Source organism: Alosa sapidissima, chromosome 21 (assembly GCF_018492685.1).
Source record: "Alosa sapidissima isolate fAloSap1 chromosome 21, fAloSap1.pri, whole genome shotgun sequence".
Classification (NCBI taxonomy): Eukaryota; Metazoa; Chordata; class Actinopteri; order Clupeiformes; family Clupeidae; genus Alosa; species Alosa sapidissima.
In genome coordinates this window covers 9060572-9081318 of record NC_055977.1, presented here as the reverse complement: position 1 = coordinate 9081318, position 20747 = coordinate 9060572, and the positions used below count along the sequence as shown (strand labels likewise).

At 44.2% G+C, this 20747-nt stretch overlaps 1 protein-coding gene across 6 annotated transcripts in view; it reads left to right on the top strand.

The window, feature by feature from the left end:
- Positions 1-20747, top strand: part of kmt2ba (lysine (K)-specific methyltransferase 2Ba) — a 45419-nt gene that overhangs the window by 20781 nt on the left and 3891 nt on the right. For 3 of the 6 annotated variants that reach the window (XM_042077718.1, XM_042077716.1, XM_042077721.1), the window contains exons 10-34: positions 238-332; positions 3001-3438; positions 4813-4926; positions 5173-5319; positions 5832-5924; positions 6161-6278; positions 6923-7036; positions 7303-7475; positions 7911-8012; positions 8213-8308; positions 9762-9838; positions 10175-10260; positions 10391-10488; positions 10962-11096; positions 11691-11849; positions 12137-12254; positions 12601-12679; positions 13159-13319; positions 13764-13916; positions 14430-16812; positions 17072-17191; positions 18152-18273; positions 18368-18499; positions 19315-19567; positions 20326-20433. In XM_042077718.1, the coding sequence (XP_041933652.1) occupies positions 238-332; positions 3001-3438; positions 4813-4926; positions 5173-5319; positions 5832-5924; positions 6161-6278; positions 6923-7036; positions 7303-7475; positions 7911-8012; positions 8213-8308; positions 9762-9838; positions 10175-10260; positions 10391-10488; positions 10962-11096; positions 11691-11849; positions 12137-12254; positions 12601-12679; positions 13159-13319; positions 13764-13916; positions 14430-16812; positions 17072-17191; positions 18152-18273; positions 18368-18499; positions 19315-19567; positions 20326-20433 (5674 nt within the window). Of the gene's footprint in view, positions 1-237; positions 333-3000; positions 3439-4812; positions 4927-5172; positions 5320-5831; positions 5925-6160; positions 6279-6922; positions 7037-7302; positions 7476-7910; positions 8013-8212; positions 8309-9761; positions 9839-10174; positions 10261-10390; positions 10489-10961; positions 11097-11690; positions 11850-12136; positions 12255-12600; positions 12680-13158; positions 13320-13763; positions 13917-14429; positions 16813-17071; positions 17192-18151; positions 18274-18367; positions 18500-18782; positions 19103-19314; positions 19568-20325; positions 20434-20747 lie in introns of those variants that run through there. The other 3 variants (XM_042077720.1, XM_042077717.1, XM_042077722.1) reach the window with 3 other exon arrangements.

The following is a 20747-nucleotide window of genomic DNA, read 5'->3' as shown; positions in this document are numbered from 1 at the left end:
CTCGGTGACCTTGATAAACGTAGATGTATGTGAAATATTGCCGGAATTCTTGTTTAACAGTTTGACAGTGACTACCTCTCGTCCATTTCACATATCCACAACACCTGGTCAGATTGAATGCTAGATGAACGTATAATGCAAAGCAAACCATGCACACCAGTGGCTACCCATCTCCGTTGTTGAGGTTGTCTGAGGAAAGCGCGTGGTCGTGGTCCTGATGTGATTGTTTTCTTGCAGGGGCCATGGCCAGTCTTGCGGACGAGGATGGCGGTAACTTCCCCAAGCCCAGGCGTCTGCCGTTTGTCAGAGCTGGCCGTCGGAGATTTGACAAGGTAATGCGCCCGTCCGTCCTCTTCGTGTCATTCCTGCCTAACGCTCTCACATCTGAAATTTCATATTTGAATATGCAAATTTGGGCTTTTTTTTTTTTTTAAAACAACAATTCCAAACATTATTCCATGAGCTTTTAACCTGTAGGACTGGTCCTGCAAGAGTTTAGATTCACATTGAGGAATGTTGTAACAGCTATTTTTAAGATGAACGTAACTTATTGTAAAAGTAACTTTAGCTGTACTGCAGATTTCAGATTCAAAATAATTGTTTTCCCCCTTAGTACTTTTTTGTTTTAATGTTCCTCCTGTTAATGTTTTCCTATACACTACCGTTCAAAAGTTTGGGGTCACTTAGAAATGTCCTTGTTTTCTTTATTAATGTTGTAAAATGACTTGTAGAAAGAAATGGCTGATCTTTAATGCAATATCTACATAAGTATACAGATGACTATATTCAGCCACCTTTCATCCAATGTTCCAAAGGCACATTCTGTTGTGATATCGGATATCATTTTAAAAGACTAACTGAAAACATTGATGAACCCTTTTGCAATTATATAAGCACATAATGTATTCTGAAAACTGCAGCCCTGATTAAAAAAACAATGCAACTGATCTCGGCTGGTATTTTGTCTATAATGGAGTGGAATGGACATTTCTAAGTGACCTCAAACTTTTGAACGGTAGTGTATGTAGATGTGAAACTTTACTTTGTGTTAGACCTTACAACAAGATATTGTGTGTAGTTGACCTGTTTCACTGAAAGTTAAGCCTCGTACTACTGTGGCCAGTTATTAGTTTGCAACCTCTGTTGTCTTTTAGCTTCATAACCTCTTGCTTTTTTTTAGATCATACTAAAGAGTTCATTGCTTTAGTGTGTAGTAGATGTCTTTTTGCATGATTCTGTTCATGATTTCTTCTGCGTTTAATTAACTTTCTTTCAGTCCAGAGTGGAGCTAATTTGGCTTTCTCCTCCAGAGCATGACGCACATGTTTAGTTGGCTGGCTTTCCTCATGTTCTTTGCATGTGGTCTTACTCGTGCACACTTTCCTGCTCTCTCTCCCTCCCTCCCTCTCTCTCTTTGGTTTTCCTTCACATTTTTTCTTTCAGGAAAGTTTAACTCCACAGTTTCCTGCACATTTATCTCTTCAGGTCTTACTGTAGCTGTTTGGCGTCAGGAGTTTATTCAGATGTGCTCATTTGTGTTAGTTTCCTGTCGGTGGATCTTTCTTCCTCTTCCCCTCTCTTCTACACTCTTGATGCATGACATCTGCCACAAATAGGGCTGTGCAATTAATCATTTTGGTTTTAATTTGAATCATTTTGGTTGAAATCGCAATTTGGACTGATGGAATAAGCTATTCACAAAGGCTGCAGTTAATCATGTAGCGAACAATTCTGTCTCAATGGGCTAAACTTATAACATCTGATTATTATATTGATGTAATTTTTTATGTCAGTGAAGCTCACCTAACAGGAAAGTGGTGCCTCTCATGCACTAGGCATGCTCACCAATCAAAAGTAGCCCAACTTGAAGCTAAATTTGTAGTTTTGAACTGAAGCTTCATTTTTGGCTTTTTTCCCACACAATAACATTATTCCATGGGCTTTTGAGCTGTGAGACTGGTCCTGCAAGAGTTAACTAGGCTTTGACTCTCAAAAAGTATATCGCAAATCAAATCACACTCTGTCAGAAAAATTGCAATGTTTTTTCCTCAAATTGTGCAGCCCTACATGCAAATCTCTACCTGCATCTCCAACCTCTCTTCCTGCCATTGCCCTCCTATGAACCTCATCCCAGCTCGTAGAGAAGCCCCCACACCACATCATCTTGAACGCCAAAGCCATGTTGTGTTTCCTCACTCTCTTCTAGCGTTGCTGTTGAAAGGGGTTTGATATCAGCATTAGCAGTTAAAGTTAAAATGGACTGGTATTTAGCAGACTCGCAAACGCGGGTATCAAACCCAAGCCGACTGATTGGCAGGCAGTGACATTAACGCCTGCTCCGCATTTGAATAAGTGTTATTACCTTCAGGTCTACCATGTTGGGCTTACAAGAGGTCACTACTATAAAAAAGGCATCAGAAATATCAAAACAAACTAAGTAGCAAATCAAATTATTGTGTATTTTTTTTTTATTGCTAAGTAGCAAATGTAAATTAGCCTGAAACTAACCACTATCACTGTAAATAAGTGAATCTGAGAAGTGAAAAAAGCTCCTTGAAGATTTATAGACCTACTTGTCCTGACTTGATGTCAAACTGCCTTGTGCTGTATTAAAAATAAGCCAAAACTATGTACAAGGCCGTAGAAAGGTAGACCGGATACAATTGTTTAGGCTCAGCCCGTTTTCAGTGTGTTCAGAAACACATTTACTTACACAGACCTCAACATAAGGCGCATACTCAAACCGAAACTGCCTTGTGCGACAGAAAACGGTTACTGTTTTTCTGTTCTTGATACCCACCCCGTAAGCTAGAAGAAGTGAGGTTGCTTTGCTTGGCTTTTTCTGCTTGGTTTGTGCTGTAACCCTACCCTCCCTTTCCCCTCTCCTTTACTTTTCCCTGTTCATTCCTTCATTCACCCTCCTCACCCCACCCCTCCCCTCCTCTCCTCCATCTCTCCCTCCCCTCCTCTCCTCTCCTCTCCTCTTTTTCCTTGCTTCAGCAGTTACCCCCCTCACAGGCCCAGGACCTCCCTCCCTCCCACTCATCAGCGTCCGGTGGTGGTGGTTGTGGCGGCAGCAGCAGAAGTCCCTCTCTGAAGCTCCGGCTGTGCCTTCAGCTGCGGCTGGAGCGTCTGCCCCCCAGCGTAGTGCGGGCGGCCGCGGCCGGGGGACCGCTGCCGCCTCACTCCTCCTCCTCCTCCCACCAGCAGCAAGAGCAGGACGGAACGTTCCGGACTGGAGCGGGTAGCGCGGCAGATAACGCGGCGCCCCACCAAGCTCACGCCCCCTGTGTTCCTCCTCCTTCCCAGAGCACGGCGCAGCACACCAACACCAACACACCCCCCAACTCGCTGGCAGCGCTCGCCAACCGCTTCGGCCAACGAGAGATGGCGTCCCGCCAGGCCAACACCGCGCACAGGGTCCGCATCGACTTCAAGGTACGGCCCCCACACATGGACACATGCAGTCACCTAAACATTAACAAACTGTTTGATGTGAAGCGGGATTTGAGTATGAATCTCTGCACAGACAAGTGGACAATTAACTGGCTCACTAACTAACGAACTAACTAACTAAACTTGATTGGCTCATACGAAACAGAAGGGTACACTGCAAAAACTGCTTATCTAATTAAATCTAACCAAGATTATTAATCTTATCAAGATGGGAAAAAAAACTTGTTTGTAGCGTTTTCAGTATAAAGACACTTGCCTAGCTCTTTCTCGTGAAATCATTTGACCTAATTTAAGAAAAGTTTAACTTATTTTAAGACATCCCATTCTGAAAACAAGCACATTTTTCTGCCAGTGCGTTAAGCAAGTTTGTCCTAAAACCAAGCAAATTTGTCTGCCAGTGCGTTAAGTAAATTTGTCTTGATAAGACTCCTTAAAATAAGTCACAGTCTTAAATTAAGTCAAAATGATTGTTCGAGAGTGCACTAGGTAAGTCTTTTCATATTAAACGATACCAATTAGATTTGATGTTATTATAAGATTAATAACACTTGGTTAGATTTCATTTTTTGCAGTGCACAAGCACTAGGTGGGTTTACATGGGCACTTTTAATCCGATTAGAATCAAAATAAAGGCTCAAGTGGAATAAAAAAATAAAAAATAAGAATTTCAGTCGGAATGAAATGGGTGGTGTATTCCGTTCTTACTCTGATTGAACAGCCAATCGGGTTGCCTGCTGAAGCTTCTCAAGCCAAATGTAAATCCACATACAGACAAGCACGTGAAATTATTTGTGTGACTATTAAGTGTGACTGCACTTTTAGTGTGTGAGGGAGAGATAAAGGGCAACATTTAATTAGTGTTAGAGTACAATTGATGTATTTATTTATTTTTGTCGTAGAGTGATTTGAGTATTTTATTTATAGTATTTTATAATATATTCCATACAGTTTGAGTGGATTTAGAAAACTGTCTATCTCCGTTAACAGGAGCCCATCTAGAGCACATCTTAGCTGAAAGAGAAAACACGCTTGGCAGTACTTGTGTCGAATAGAGCATTGAAATGATTAAAAGTGCTATTACAGACTTTGGGTCAGTAGCAAGTTTCCCTGAAGCTGTTTGCTGACCTGCCCATTTGATTCAGGTTTCTTCTGCATGAGCTCATAAATGCTTTTTAATTGTTTTCCCCTGTATGTGTCACCGGTGTGACGAGAATGTTGGAAAATGAACGTTCAAATTCAAAATGGAATTTTAGAATCTTATAATGTTGTGTAACGGAATCTTTTGTTAGAATGTTAAACTCCCCTGCTGAAGGGTTAATGTCTGTGTGTGTGTGTGTGTGTGTGTGTATGTAATAGGAGGACTGCAGTGTCCAGAACGTGTGGCTCATGGGTGGTCTCAGCGTCCTCACCTCTATCCCCATCTCCCCAGACAGCGTCTGCCTGCTCTGTGCCAGCAAAGGAAAGCACGAGGTCTGAACACACACTCACACATACACACATGCACGCGCACACACTCACATTGTCTTTATAGAAGTTTTGGCTTACTAAAAACTTTATTAGAGTTCTATACTCTTCCCATTGTCCTCTCTTCCGCTATATTCTCTCCATTAATCCTCCTCTCTCTGTCTCCCTAACCCTTCTGCTTGTCATCTTCTCACCCTTTGTCATTATTTCATTTTATTCCTCCCCTCTCGTCCCCTCTGCGCTCCTCTCCAGATGGTATATTGCCAGGTGTGCTGCGAGCCTTTCCACAGCTTCTGCCTGAAGGAGGAAGAGCGCCCCCAGGAGGGCAACAAGGAGAACTGGTGCTGCAGGCGCTGCAAGTACTGCCACGTCTGTGGCCGCAAGAGCAAACACTCAAAGGTGAGAGAAGCTACTGCTGACGTGAAATAGATGTTTACCGATGATTGGGGACGTGGGTGAATGGAGCAGGCGATTTTAAAGATACACTTCAGTGAAGGGGGAAAAACATGTTTGTTTGGTTTTTTTTTTTAGACATGTTTGTCTATAATTGATGCAATTGTTTTGGATCGCACATGGATGGCCAAGCTGTTTGTGCGTGTGTGTTTTTGTGTGTATGTGGTGCCATGGTGGCAGTAGACACAAACATGCTACGCTAAACACGCACAAGCACATATCTGTACACGTATGGTTAGGTGTTTTTAGGCAGTTGTAACTGCTGCTGGAAATGCAGAGAGAGAGTTCAGAATGTTAATGACAGGATTTGGGGCCAGAATGTGCCCCTGTCTATCCAACTGTGGTATATTACTGAAGACTGTCTATCTCTCTGTGTGTGTGTCTGTCTGTGTGTGTCTCTCTGTCTTTCTCTGTGTCTCTGTGTGTGTGTGTGTGTGTGTGTGTGTGTGTGCGAGCAGCCAGTGTTGCAGTGTCGGAGATGTCTCTACTGCTACCACCCCACCTGTCTTGGACCCACCTACCCTAAACCCCTCAAGTGCAACCTACCCTGGGTGAGTGTGGTCTTTCCCCTCTGGGATTATGGCTCGTAAAAGCTTCACACGCTTTCTTTCTTTTTTTTTTTTATTCAGCAAAACATGCAGTGCAGTCAGTCTGTGTGACACAATAGAAATTCACAGCCACAATGAGCTCAAGCAGAACACGTATTTAGTTACGCAGCTTACAGCATTTTTTGGAGGGCGGGGGTGAGGTCCCTGTCTCCAACGCGGCGGCTGGTCTTTTGTTGCAGGTTTGCATGAAATGCATTCGCTGCAGGAGTTGTGGCATGACCCCGGGGAAGACGTGGGACATGGCCTGGAACCACGAGCAGGACCTGTGCCCTGACTGCAGTGTCCTTCATAAGCTGGGTAAAAAAACTTTACACGTACACACACACACACACACACACCTAAACACACACACACACGGACACAGACCTTTACAGAAAGCCCACTGTCGAAAATAAACCCATAGAGAATGTTACATTTTTACTCTTCAAAACCACGACACCACATCAAAGTGCTCTTTCAGTCAGCTTTTAAGGCACAGTAGACCAGATGGAAAATAGATGAGTATTGCAAACATTAGAATTAAACAAGTGACGTGAAACAAGTGAATCCTGGATGTATTCCTGAGAAGGATAGCTTTTGTAGGTTATGTAACGGTCATTCACACCAAGAACTATAATTCTAACAATAGTGGCAAAAAGCATCTCTCTGGCTAATGTCTACTTATGATTACGTCCACACAAAAACTATAATGCTAATATCGTTATAGTTACAGCAATCTTCATAGTTATCTTTCCGGGTGTGAACGGCCCTTAATGCTATAATAATAGTAATAATTATAAGAATAATAATAATAATTTTTATTTATAACACACTTTACATCAACTCAATGGCCTTAAAGTGCTAATGCAGTTATCTTCATAGTTGTCTTTCCTGGTGTGAACGGCCCTTAATGCTGGTCCTGATGTGGTCATCCTTGGCCCCCTGTCCCGTGTCTCCTCCAGGTAACGTCTGCCCAGTGTGCCAGTGCTGCTACGAAGAGGCCGGCTGCAGGAAGCGCATGATGAAATGTGCCCGCTGCACCCGCTGGGTGCACAGCAAGTGTGAGAAGATCTCGGGTGAGTGGCCCTGGCACAACCTCTCTGCCTCGGTTTTTTTTGCATGCTAGGATATACCACAGCGTGTATGCCATGAAGCAAAGCTTTAATAATTACCCACTTACCCACATACAATCTGTATGTCGATTATCTCTCTTTCTTTCTGTCTGTCTGTTTGTCTCTCTCTTCTTTCTTTGTTTCCTTATTTTTGTTTCTGTTTGTTTCTTTCTTTCTTTCTTTCTTTCTTTCTTTCTTTCTTTCTTTCTTTCTTGATTGATTTCCCTCAGATGAGGAGTGTGAGCGGATGAAGAGGCGTCCTGTGGGCGGGTTCATCTGCACGCCGTGTGGTCTGGGCAGCTGGAGGGAGGAGCTTCAGGAGGAACTACGGTCCGGCCTGCAGACAGTTCTTTCCACTCTGCTCGACTCCCCGCACACAGAGGACGTCCTCACCTGTGAACAGGTACAGACACAGACACACACACACACACACACCAACGCCAGAGCCAGAGGATCATGGTTTTTATTATTTATTATTATTTATTTATTTATCTTTATTATTTATATTTTATTTATTATTTTGGTTATTATTATTTTGGTATTTTATTTATTATTTATTATTTTGGTATCCACACACACAGGAGCCCCAGTTAATCTGATGTGTAGGAGACCCACGTTGAAAAGAGACACTGTTGTGTTAAAAAGGAACTCTGTTGACAAAGCTGGGCTCAATAGAGTAAATAATGTCATTTACACTTACTCTCCCTCTCACACACACACACACACACACACACACACACACACACACACACACACACACACAGCTCCCATTCAGTGTCTCATCACTGCAGAATATAAACTCTGGTTAACTCTGTGTGTGTGTGTGTTTCGTCTGCAGTGCAAAGCCTCCCCAGAGGATGCGTGTGTGAAGAGTCCCGCAGCTGTGTGTGATCTGCGTGCCGTCAGCAGGAAGCTGGAACAGGGCGGCTACAGTACCGTGGTGAGGCCACCAGGCCCTTTACACACTTTCAGATCGTCACATGCAGACGATTCCATCTCACTCTCGTGCTCTCTCTCTTTCTCACTCTATTTTATATACACACTCTTTCTCTTTTTCTTTCTTTCTATCTCTCTCTCTCTCTCTCTCTCTCTGACATATTTTACCTCCTCTCACCTGTCTGTTGTTGTCTCGTGTCCCAGAGAGCTTTCAGTGAGGATGTTGCCACGGTGATGAGGAGGAAGCTGAAGGGCGAGGATGAGCATCTTCCCAATGAGCTCAAGTCCCTGTACATGCAGGTAAGACCTGAGGATTAATGAGGTTAATGAGCTATGAGGTTAATACACAGGGGCAGTCAATATGGTATTAATATGTTTTTGTTTGTTTTTTTACTTGCAAAAGCACTGTCCTGGAGTTTATACACAATGTGGCTAATACACAGGAAATTACTGTAATACGTCCTAGGGACTTCTTTTACGATGATGACCGGTTGACAATACATTATCCTGCTTATTATACAGCTACTTGCCAAAACAAGTAAAGCAACTTCATACAATGTGTCTTTAAAAAAAAAAAAAAAAAAATGTTACTGTTTTGTGGCTTTGGCCAAGAAACAAAAGGTTTGCCACGCAAATAGAACGTGAAAGTTTTAGATGTTGCATAGCAACATATTGCTCACTTTCACTGACAATGAAATTCCATTTCGATAATTGAACAGACTACTAGCAGAATGATAAGAAAGACATAAATCAGAAGCACAAAACCTGTTGTGCCTCCGAATGTTGGGAAGGCCCATTTATGTTAATAGAACTTTCTGCAGCAATCTGAAGAGCCGTTTAATAAGTAAGGGATAATGGACGACACAGCGTTCGCTTATCAGAAAAATAATGCACATTCGATGTGGTAATGCAACCACGGCTTGCAGCAATTGTTATTGTTCACTATGTAGTGAGCCATGTAGACACAAGTGAATTTTCTGAACACAGTTCAGGACTCAGGTTACTAATGTGCAACAAATCGTCCTCCTTGTATTTAGCTTCACTAAATTATGTTGATGTAGTTAAACAAAGTGCTTGCACAGGTCTGGAAAAGTGTGGATTTGGAATTAGACTTTTTTTGACCTGGAGAGAGATATATATTTTCTCAGTCATTTTCTTTGCAAGTTTCACTCACTCCACTGGGAGGCAACACTCTGTTTGCACTAGGTTACTTATCTTACCTCCGCAGTAGATCTACTTCAACTGTAAGTTTTAACACGCGTTCTGTGGACTTGATTTGTTGATTTAATTTTGTTCAGCTGACGCTGCCATCTGACTGATTCCACCTATGAGCCTATCAGTAACGAAGTTCGATCTTGTCATAGACATAGTAACCGACAACATTTGTTTTAATGTGACCTAGGCCTAGTATCTAATGTTATGCGGGGATTGCAAGAAAACGAGTTTGCAACAATCCCTTAGGAAAACTCTGAAGCAAAGACTGCACTGTCCATCAACAAAAACAGCATGAAGTTGAAACGTAATTTAAAGTCCCAGACATTTAAAGGGACAGAGATCACTCAAGACATAGGCCTGCACCACAACTGAGTGATGTACGTCGGTCGTGTTACTCTCTTTTTTCACCACACATGTGTTGCGTCCCTGATCAAAGGTCAAAGCCCAAATACACATGTGTAATATTACAAAAAGTGGAGGTGTTATAACAATTCAACATTAAACATTAGATTTGTGTGACATTGTGTTTGTTTTGTAGTTGATGAAGGAGGCCTTCAGTTGGCTTAATGGAGGACATATGAAGACATGGGAGCCACTTTCTCAGGAATTCCCCAGGTACCCAACAGTTCACATAACACTACAGTCATAACTTTTCTCCCAAACCAGTCAGTTTGATTAGAATTAAGCAGTTCAAGAGTTTTGTACCCATCATGATTATGAATCTAATCACTATTAAATTAAACATTAAAACATAAATATGATCATTTAAAACATAAACAGTGTTTCCCACAGAATTTAATTTATTGTGGTGGGCCGCCACAAATAAGTCAATGTATGGGAAACACTGATAAAAATCTGGTCATTTTGAGCTAAATAATTTTGCACTGTACACTATCTCCTTTTTTTTTTTTGTTCCTTTCTGATCCTCATTGGTTTTCTTTTCTTCTATAGTGGTATGCTCCCAGATGCGGTGCTTCCGCCCTCTGATGAGCATAGCTATGCCCAGTGGCTTGAGAGAGACAACTTTCCTGCACAAGGTAGGGCGAATTATTAATTGATTGTAAAATCTCAGTCATGGAATGCCTTTATCAGTGAGTTCAAATGATCGAACTCACAGTCTGTCTCACTCCTAACTCCTAATACTAAACAATCACTGTTTCCTCTCAGGAACTAAAGGGCTCCTGAGTCCTGGCCAAATTAAGAGGCTGTTTCAAGATAGCCGACAGTGCTCCCTTTGCCAGCAGCATGGAGATGCCATGCCCAATGTGAGTGCTAAGGCAGTTACTTTTACAGACTTTGAAGTCCCTCTGTCACTCTGTTGTTGGGTTTTTATTATTATAATTTTTTTAATGTAAACAACCCAACTGCAGTTTGATAGAAATTACCAGGGATTGACAATAAAAACAACAGCAATGATTTTTGCACATTTGTGAAGGTTGACTTCATGTATACATACGTACTTTTTCACTGCAATCGTAGATTTCATGAAGTTCACAGTCCTTTTAGTCTTTGAAAGTTTGGGCATACCCATCCTATATGTGCTTTTCTCATCCTTTCTCCCTCTCTCTCCCTCCCTCTCTCTTTCTGTCTGTCTGTCTGTCTCTCTGTCTCTCTCTGTCTCTGTCTCTCTCTCTGTCTCTGTCTTTCTCTCTCTCTCTCTCTCTCTCTCTCTCTCTCTCTCTCTCTCTCTCTCTCTCTCTCTCTCTCTCTCTCTCCTTTTTCTCTTTCTCCCCTCCAGGAGGCGGGCAGGTTGTTGTATCTGGGTCAGAATGACTGGGCTCACGTTAACTGCTGCATCTGGTCTGCTGAGGTGCAGGAGGACAAGGGGGCCCTGCTGCATGTCCACAGCGCTGTGGCCAGGGGGCGCTTAATGGTGAGAACAGCCTGCAGAAGTGCCGCAGTTGTGCTTAAACACACCAACATTTTGGGGAAATTAGTTTATTAAGTAATTTGCCATCTACTCTTAAATTAGAGGATCCATACCCTTCTCTTCTTTCTGTGTGTCAATGACTCATTCTGACACAGTCAGGCTAGCTTAGCGTGATTCACTAGAAGAGGGTTACACCAGTCAGCCTATAGCCAAAAGGGAGTGTGTTAACCACCTTGCCTCTTTTTTAACCTACAGTAAGGATTTGTTTAAAACTAGCAAGCTACAGGCGTCTACAGAACAGTCTGAAGCCAGGTTTTCCACCTCTTCTCTCCCTAACCCCAATTTCTCCTTTTCTGTGTGTTCCTCATTGATCTGTTACTATTCACCTTATTCGCTCAGCGGCCATTGTATAAACCAAAACGAGGCTGCAGGGTACACAAACTACAGGATTGTTGTGTTCTCTGCTTTCGCCAGTAGGTGGCGAAAATGCATTAATGATATAGTCAGTGTAGCCTGTATCCTAGTTTTGGTTTACACAATGGCCCCGACAAGGCGAATGCTACTACTGCTCATCTCTCCAACCCCCTCTGTCCCTAGCGCTGTGACCGGTGTGGCCTGTCGGGGGCGACTGTGGGCTGCTGCCTCAGCTCCTGCCAGAGTAACTTCCACTTTATGTGCGCCCGGATCCGCAACTGCGTCTTTCAGGAGGACCAAAATGTGTATTGCCACAAGCACTGTGACCTCATCAATGGCAAGGTGTGTGTGTGTGGACTCTAGATGGCCAGTTTGGTGCCTTGCATAGTAGCCACCACCATCTCTCTCTGTGTGCGTGTGCGTGTGCGTGTGCGCGCGCGCATGAGTGATTGTGAGACATGAACTTCTAAAACGGTTTGAGTGCTCAGAGGAGTGGAAAAGAACTATATACATACATACCTTTTACCATTGTTGGGTTTTTTTTTTTACAAACGCTTCAAAATGTAGAAATACAACATAAGAATTGACTTGTTTTCTACTTAGACATGTCTATTTTTTGTTCCTGGTAGGAGGTGACTGGTAGTGGTTTTGAAGTTTTGCGGCGCATATATGTGGATTTTGAAGGATTCAGTCTCCGCCGGAAGTTCCTCACAGGCCTGGAGCCAGACATCATTAACATGATGATTGGTAAGTCAGGAGCTGAAGTAATTTCTTTTCAAATATACATACATCTACCTTTATGATTATTTCAGATATATACAGGAGAGATGTTACATTTCTAGGGCTATGTGTAGGGGTTTTCCACAGCGCCCAATCAACAACCAAGCCTATTTACAGTCAAAAACAAAATCACTAACGGCAACCTTTGTGGACATTTCACTGGGGATATCAAAGGCAGTGTAAAGTAATTAAACTCTGTAGAAAATCACAAACTCAAAAGAGGGGTATTGCAGTGAGTTATCATCTGTCCTTTCTTGCCATCAGACTTTATGTGTGGAGTTCAAGTTTTCATTCTTTTTTACTCTTGTTTCAGGCTCTCTCCAGATCCATCATTTGGGGGTGTTGTCAGAGCTGTCTGCAAACTCAGGAAAGCTGTTCCCCGTGGGTTACCAGTGAGTAGCACTCCTGCTAGTTTCTTTGAAATGCCTAGACACACACACACACACTACACACATGCGTTACCAGTGAGTAGATGAGATGTCTTTACCCTGCTGCTGACCGTCTGTTGCCATGCTGAGTCATCGGATGAAGGATAACAGCAATAGTGGTTGGATAAATGATAACTCTAGTAGCGGTTGAAAGAATTATAGTTTAATATGATGAAATTGGAGTAGCATACAGTATAATTGTATAATAATATAATATAATATAATATAATATAATCACATTTTGAAATGGTTAGAGATGGCCTTCAAGAAGAGTTGTAATGGACACTTACACTTTGATGGGTTTTTTTGTTTGTTTTTGAATTTAGGCTAAATGACTAATTGTTGTATGTCACTTTGGACGAATGTGTCTGCCAAGAACTATAACCATAGCTATAACCATATCCATGGCCATAACCATAACGTTGCTCTATACGTGTGTACAGGTGCTCCCGCTGGTACTGGAGCACAGTGAACCCTTATGTCCGCTGCAAGTACACCTGTCAGGTGAGGGAGGCTCAGCCCAGCCCGCCAAAGCAAGTGTTCCGAGATGGCCACTGCCAGGGCAGCAACCAGACCATTGCCCACAGTCCAACACCAGTCCAGGGTAAGCCTGGTTAAGCATGCAGCCTTCAGGGTTTCCACGTGTCATGGAATTTTATCATATGTCATGTAATATCAGGGAATTTTGTTGTAGCAGTTTCAAATATTCTTAATCCAAATATATTTCCACGTAGAATTGGTGTGTATCTGGTTATTAGCTTCCTCTGCTTGTTTGAGTAGTGATGGTTAGCCCAACTTTGTTTATTCAATGTCCACTTATTCATCTTCTGCTCTGAAATCTCATCTCATTATAGGTCATGGAAATTCAGGTTTTTGTAAGGGAAAAGTCATGGAATTTTACATTTGACTTTGAGTGGGAACCGTGTGTGTGTGAGGAGCTTAACCCATATATGAGAAAATGGCCTGTAAAGTTAGGAATACCAGTGTTGGAAAAATCTAGTACTGCTTGTGTCAAGCGTTTTTGCCTATGTGGTGTTTGTCTCTGTAGCCATGGAGACCAAAGCTGCGGCTACATCACAGCCTGTGGAGATTCCCATTGGTACCCAGTCACCGAAAGCCAAACTGGATGCTGGATCCAAATCAGGTTACTCACACCTTAGAAGGCCAGTAGGAGGACTATGTAGACCGCTACCTTCCCCAGGTGAGCTCCCCTGTTGATGGTAACATCCATGAGCGATGCGGTATGATGTGAAATGGGCGATGATGCAGGATGTGGTGTTTGCTAGTAATTAACTGTACCTCCACTTTGTTCCTGACAACAATCCGGTGCTTCACAGGAAATGACCAGTCATGCAGTAGAATAAAAGGGATCACCTAAGCACACAGATTTTTGGACTGCTTAGTGCAATGTGAACAAGGTGCACATTGTATTACATTAACAAGGTTTCTGTTCACATTTTCCAAACTAAGCAATTCAAACATCTGTGTGCTCCAGTCATCCCCCCCAGTTCTGCTTGTGGTGATTGCTGTCGTGGCCGTGCTAGAGCAGAGGTAGTGCAGCCCCCTCGCTACTCACCACTGTGTCCCTTTTGATAAGAAAGTGTATGCGAAGTATCAGGCGCTTGCACCTTTACCTTTGTAATTCTGTGGTCTAAAATTGTTATGATCGTTCTGTGCCAGAAGTGCTCACCTGTTGCTGCGTGCTGTGCTCCAGGTAACGCCAGCTCCAAGTCCCATCACATCCTGACCATCAGCGATCTTGACGAAACCCGCCGACCTCGTCGCCTCAGCACGACCGTGCGGGGACGCAACGCCTCCCCCCCTCGAGCCGAAAGCAGCCCACTTCTCCCCAGGTCGCTTCCCTTCAGCTCCCCAAACCGATCCTCCCCCTCCTCCCCGACATCTCCACTCGCCACCTCCGGACATTTGCCTCTTCACGCTGCTGTCGGCAACCTCCCCGCAACACTCCGCCACTCGCCAAGAGTTCCGCAGCCGTTCCGCGTCAGCCAGCCCGAGTCAGCGGAGGTTCCGCAAGACTTCCTGGCTTCATCCGAGCCCGAGGATGCCGCCGAGATGCCCATCTACGGCCTGGACACTGAGCAGCATACTGGTGAGCAGGCCATCCTCTTAGTCGCAGACGAGCTGTCTGCCGACCCAAACAACGGCGACGAGGATACGGTGATTTTAGTCACGGACCAGGGGGTACCCTATGGACACTTCGATGTGGATGCAGACGAGGCGGTAGCCTCGGTGTTGAACGCCAAGCTGGAGTTCAACGAGGCCCTGCTGCACGAGGACATGGTGCTTCAGTACAGAGCTCACACAGGTGAGTATGAGGAAGACGAGATGAGAGAAGGGGAGGAAGAAGAAGAAGGAGGAGGAAGAGATGAGATGGAGGTTGCCCAGACTGAAGAGTACTCTGTAGATGCATGTACGTCAACCGGCTCCAAAGAACCCTCTCCTCCCAACTCTGCAGTGGAAGTGCTGGGGAACGACTCCTCGGATGACGATGGTGGCGACAACAATGTGGACCACTATTTGAATTTCTCGAGGACCGTGGTTTTGTACGATGCGTCCAAGGACGCGGCACAAGCAGGCCTGTCCTGCCTTCCTACTTCAGGGACCATCTCGCAGCTGGATGGAGCTGACAACGAATCGGAGAGCGACGCAGGGGAAGTGACGGGAGAAGACGATTCTCAGGAAATGGGAATGCCATCGTCTCAGGAATCAGAGCCATCATCAGGAACAAGTTCCAGTGAAGGACATGCTAGTACTGTAACAACATTAAAAATTTGTTCTAAAACTTCTGCTGCAGCAGCATCAGTTGCATCGTCAAAACCTGTAATCCTTGTAGGTACTCAAAACAGTGTCTTGCTGGACCACAAGACTGGCAAGTTTGTATCTGCAGATGTTGGCTCGACAATAGATTTGACAAAAGATTCCCAAGATGGCGACTCTTCAACAGACTCTGTAAGTATGGACGAAGTGATGCCACAGCCAGATGTACGACAGCTGTCCGTTAAAACCCGACCTTTTAGCAACCCAAGGGTGCGGCTCATTGAAACGTCATCTGCACCAACCCACATAACTGTGAACCCACCAGTTGCTTCCTCTCGACAACCTCGGAAGAAAGTAGGTAAGATCCCCGCACCTGTGGGTAGGCCTCGTAAAATCATCCCATCTACCTCCTCGCCAGCGTTCCGTGCTGTACCCCTAAAAGATCCCGTAACTGCGGCTCCTATTGTAATCAATGGTTTTGGGTCACCATCACAACTGAACGAAACCCCTAAAGGAAAACCGATTGCCATTCGCCTGACTACCCCAAAGCCGATACAACCACAGGGAGGTGTAGCGACGGGCACATCCAAGCCCCCTCAGATTCTTCTGGTCAATCGCTTCGGTCAGATCCTGGTGAAAGACCCTCAGAGCAACACCTTCCAGAGCCCCAATGCAGCATCATCGCCTTCCCTTAGCAACATCAGCCAGATCGCCAAGATCATCCACAGTCGGAACGTCCTGCCACGTCCAGTTCCAAAGATTCTGGTGGCCCCCGTTTCTTCGCAGTGCACTGTGGTGCCTCAAAGTGTGGGAGTCACAACACACATCATCTCTTACACCAGCAGTTCTGGCTCAGCAACCCCCACTAATGTCTGGGTGCGGAAGTTGAACATGCCCGAAGGAGCGGTGCTAGCCCAGCAGGTCACTCAAAGCCAGAGCGGCAAACCCTCCAACGTCCGAATTAAGAATGTCACCATTCCCCCCAGAGGTCAGAGCCAGGGAGAAATGGCTCAGGCTATTATCGACAAAGCAATGGCCAGCCACCGCGACGTACTACGATCTCCCAACCTGAGCCCGTCCCAGTTCACGGTACACCCTTTCCTGAACAAACTGGAGTCTCCTCAGCCGATAGCAACTCTCCCGTCGGAACTGAAGAGAACCAGGCCAGCTATTCTGGCCCGATCGGCGCCCCAGGTGCGGGTTAAGAGGGTATCCTCTGTGTCTGAACGCGTCGGAGTAAAGAAATGTCGGGCAGACTTCTTGCCACCGGCGCCCCCTACGGACAAGGAGGATCCTAATGGCAGCACAGCAGCCTCCAGGTCAGAAACCTCTCTGGTCATTATTATTATGTTCTACCTTTGCCCTGTGTAAAGCAAAGATCTTCACTTGTGTCATCTGTGCCTGTGCTATAGTGTGACTGACTCATACAGCAACTTGAGCTAACCTTAGCATGCCATGTGCCAGACACAAACCATTACACCCCTAATCATTATATTTTTTATGTGCAGTGTACTACGTAAACTTTTCTCTCATTCTGACAGTATAATTATATTTTCATCACACATATTCATCACACAGAGCTAGTGGCGTTCGTATGAAAACTCCATCATCAAAGGATATCTTGGCCCTTGATCAGCTAAAACCTGACTGTCCTGAACAGCCAAAACCTGACGTCCCCAAACCAGTTGTTTCCAAAAGGTAAAATATCTAAATAGAGAATCAAAGTGTGACGTCCGTAGAAACCAAATTTCTGTTCTACACAAACCAAATTAAAAACGTGAAATACTAGGCTAGACCAAAGTTATCTATCTTTTTTTGCGTATTGATAAGCAGTTTGCTTTTCCGATAATTGAAGCAGTTATTGAGAATAGATCGTCTTTAACAACTAACATTGTGTAAACCACTGTCAACATGGTGCCGTGCTTAGCTCCTGAATGCAATCATGTTTTGATCTGTAGTGATTCTCTTGAATTTGATTTATTCTCATTTTCAAAGAAACAACACAGCGAAGCAATAGAAAAACGTCATCTAGGTTTGGTTGTTTAGAACCGAAAATTTGGTTGCCCGGACAACGTGACGTCCTTTGGTACTGTATTCTATCTATAAATAAGGAACATGCCAACTTTTTGACACTGTGAGCCTAGCTTATGATTCACTGGAAGTGGGTTAGACCAGTTAGCCTATAGCGAAAAGGGAGCTATAGGCTATCTATAGGCTAACTGGTCTAACCCACTTCCAGTGAATCATAATATTACATAACATTATTGCACACAGAGAAAATATATTCCAATTGAAAAAATTGTGCCGTCTGTTTACATGGCGTACATTCTATTTCAATCAGGTGCTCTCAAGCGCTTTAGAATCTTTGATCGGAATAGCCGTTGTTGCTCATTTTACCTTGAGAAGATTGACCATATACATGACTGGTCAATCGGAATAGGAACAGAATACACCACCTTTTTCATTCCGATTAAAATTCTGATCGGATCGGCGGTTTTATTCCGATCAAGGTGTTTTATATGTGTATTCTCTTCCGATTGAGCTGTGATTCCGAATATTTTAATCGGAATAAAAATGTCCATCTAAACATACCTAGTGTTATACCATCACTGCTTTGGTGTTTTTCAATTCCCTAAAATCTGTCCCAATACTTCCCAGGGAGACGGCTAAAGATGACCGACCAACTGTCCCCAAAGAAGCTAACGGTGGAGTCCCGGCAAAAACCCACGTTTGGGTTAGTGCTCGAGACGGTGACCTATCTGACTGGGGTCCCTACTCAGGTGTGTTACGGGTCCATAACCTTCTAGAACTTTCTTCAATTATCTAAGCAGTAGAAGAAATGTAGCATCTTCTTCCTTCTCATGGTCTTGACAGGGTTGAGTTCCGATGAGGAGTCTTCGCCCCCTAAGCGGTCACCCACCGAGTCACCGATGAAGGACCAGCCTCGTTTGAGCTTCGTCATCACCAGCGACGACGGCTTCAAGGTGGAGGCTGACAGTATAGAAGGTGGGTCTGCAAACCAAAGCTCTCAAACTATTTTCAAGCTCAAACACAAACTGTTTTATAACCATAGTCTGTAGAAAGGGAAATAAGTGCTACTAGGCTCCACTAGCTTGTCCAACAGCAGGTGCTCTTTAGTGTGGTGCAGGTACAGGTCACACCCAGGATTAAAAAAAAAACAAACAAAAAAAACAAAGCACTCAGTCTTCAAATAAATGCAAGTTTATATTGTGGGCAAACAAGCACAGACAACGTGTTTCGACCTCTAGGTGTTTACAATGTTTTACAGATACACAATCATCAGTCTGGAATAAATAGCAGCTGTGTAGAATCCAGTGGCTGAGTGTTTATGCTTCGCCAGAGGGAGGCGCTAAAACACATGAGTCCCATACAGAAGAAGAAATATATACATATAAAGTCGACATCAAGCTTGCAGACAATGACATAATGAATGGCAAAGTCACAAAAATGGAAAGTATTCTACCCTATCGAGAGCTTATCGAGAGCTACCCCATTGAGAGACACCAAACATCAATTTACAAAAGTCTTCAGAAAACCCAACCATTTTGGGTTATAACAATTCTCTCTTTTTTTTTTTCTCCCTCTGTGTCCATTTCTCTTTCTCTCTCATGCTCCCTCTTTCTCTCCCTCCTCGTCTCCATGCCTCTCCCCCTGCTTTCTTTCCCTCCCCTTCTATCTCTTTCCATTTTTTTTCCTTCTCTCTCTCTCTCTCTGGCCCCCCATTCTGTCTGCCTCTGCTCCTGTTGTCTCCTCCTCCTCCTCCTCCTCCTTTCTCTCCCCCCATAATTACCCTTGCGCAGTGGCGTGGCGTGCGGTGTTGGAGGGCGTCCAGGAGGCGCGGATCGGCTGCGGGATGCGGCAGCTGCCCGTGAGCGTGCTCAGCGGCGCCCAGCTGCTCGGCGTGGTGCACAACGCCGTGCTCTACCTGCTGGAGCAGCTGCAGGGCGCTTCCAAGTGCGGCGGGTACCGTTTCCGTTTCCACCCACAGGAGAAGCCCGAGGAGGAACTACCCATCAACCCCAGCGGCTGCGCTCGGGCCGAGATCTACCAGCGGTGAGGGCTAGCAAAGCGACTAGATGGATGGATAGATAGATAGATAGATAGATAGATAGATAGATAAAGACAGACAATACATAACATACATATGATCGATCCCCAAGGGGAAATTTAAGAAACTGACCTGCTGCTTAACTCAACCGGATGATTGGGAAATGAACAACTAGTCTAGTCTGACTGTCTACAAACAGATTCCACATAGTCTTCAGGCTGCAGACAGAGTACAGTACAGCTATATGCAACAAACTCCCATTGAGAACTTCAATGCTTCAGAGCTAGGGGGGGAAAATGTGTCTCAAAATATTTTCAAGTTTAGTGATTTAAAACTGAACTTGTTTTATGAACACTGTGCATTCTACATGATCACCAAGAACCATCATCAGCAGTGCAGTGATGTTTTGTATTCTGCTGACAACCTCTCTGTTCAGCTCCCAATCAAATGGGAGTTAAGACGCAGCAGAAAAGGCTGCGGCAGACGCCTGAGGACAGTTGCCTTTGAGCGGTGAAAGCAATCTGTGTTTTGGCGGAAAAGAAATTGACTACTAGTCTCAATCTAAGATTGAATGTTTCATTCCTTCTGTCTGCCATCTAAAGCTTGTCGTTTATGACTATCTGTTATATAAAGGAACAGTTTAGTTTGATGAAAAGAAATATAAGACAAAAGTGTACACAGGGTAAGGGGCATTTGAATGTTTAATTCCTAGGCTCTAAACACTCACATCTGTCTATCATATGCATGGCTGTGTCTTCTGCAGGAAGTCCACCTTCGACATGTTTGACTTCCTGGCGTCTCAGCACCGAAAGCTCCCAGAGTACACGGCTCTAGATGAAGAGGAGGACGACCTCCCACTCAAATCCACCAGGTTGGAGTTTAACCTTTCCATCAGACTCCTTGTGAGAGAATCTCTCCTTTGTCCACACGCTTTCCACATAGTTTTGTACTGTGCATCAGTACTGATCTTGTGGACATTCAAGATTCACTCATAGCTTTCTATTGAGTGGTGAAGATCCTCCATTATGCCAATTTTTGCAAAACGCCCCTGTCAGTGAGACATATTTTGATCTGTTGCCCTGCCTTGAAAACCAAAAGACAACAATTTTATCATCAAAATTCTATAGCTGATGTTTTTAGTAAGGTCCCACCTTTGAAGGTTGTAGAATATCTTATTAGCATAGA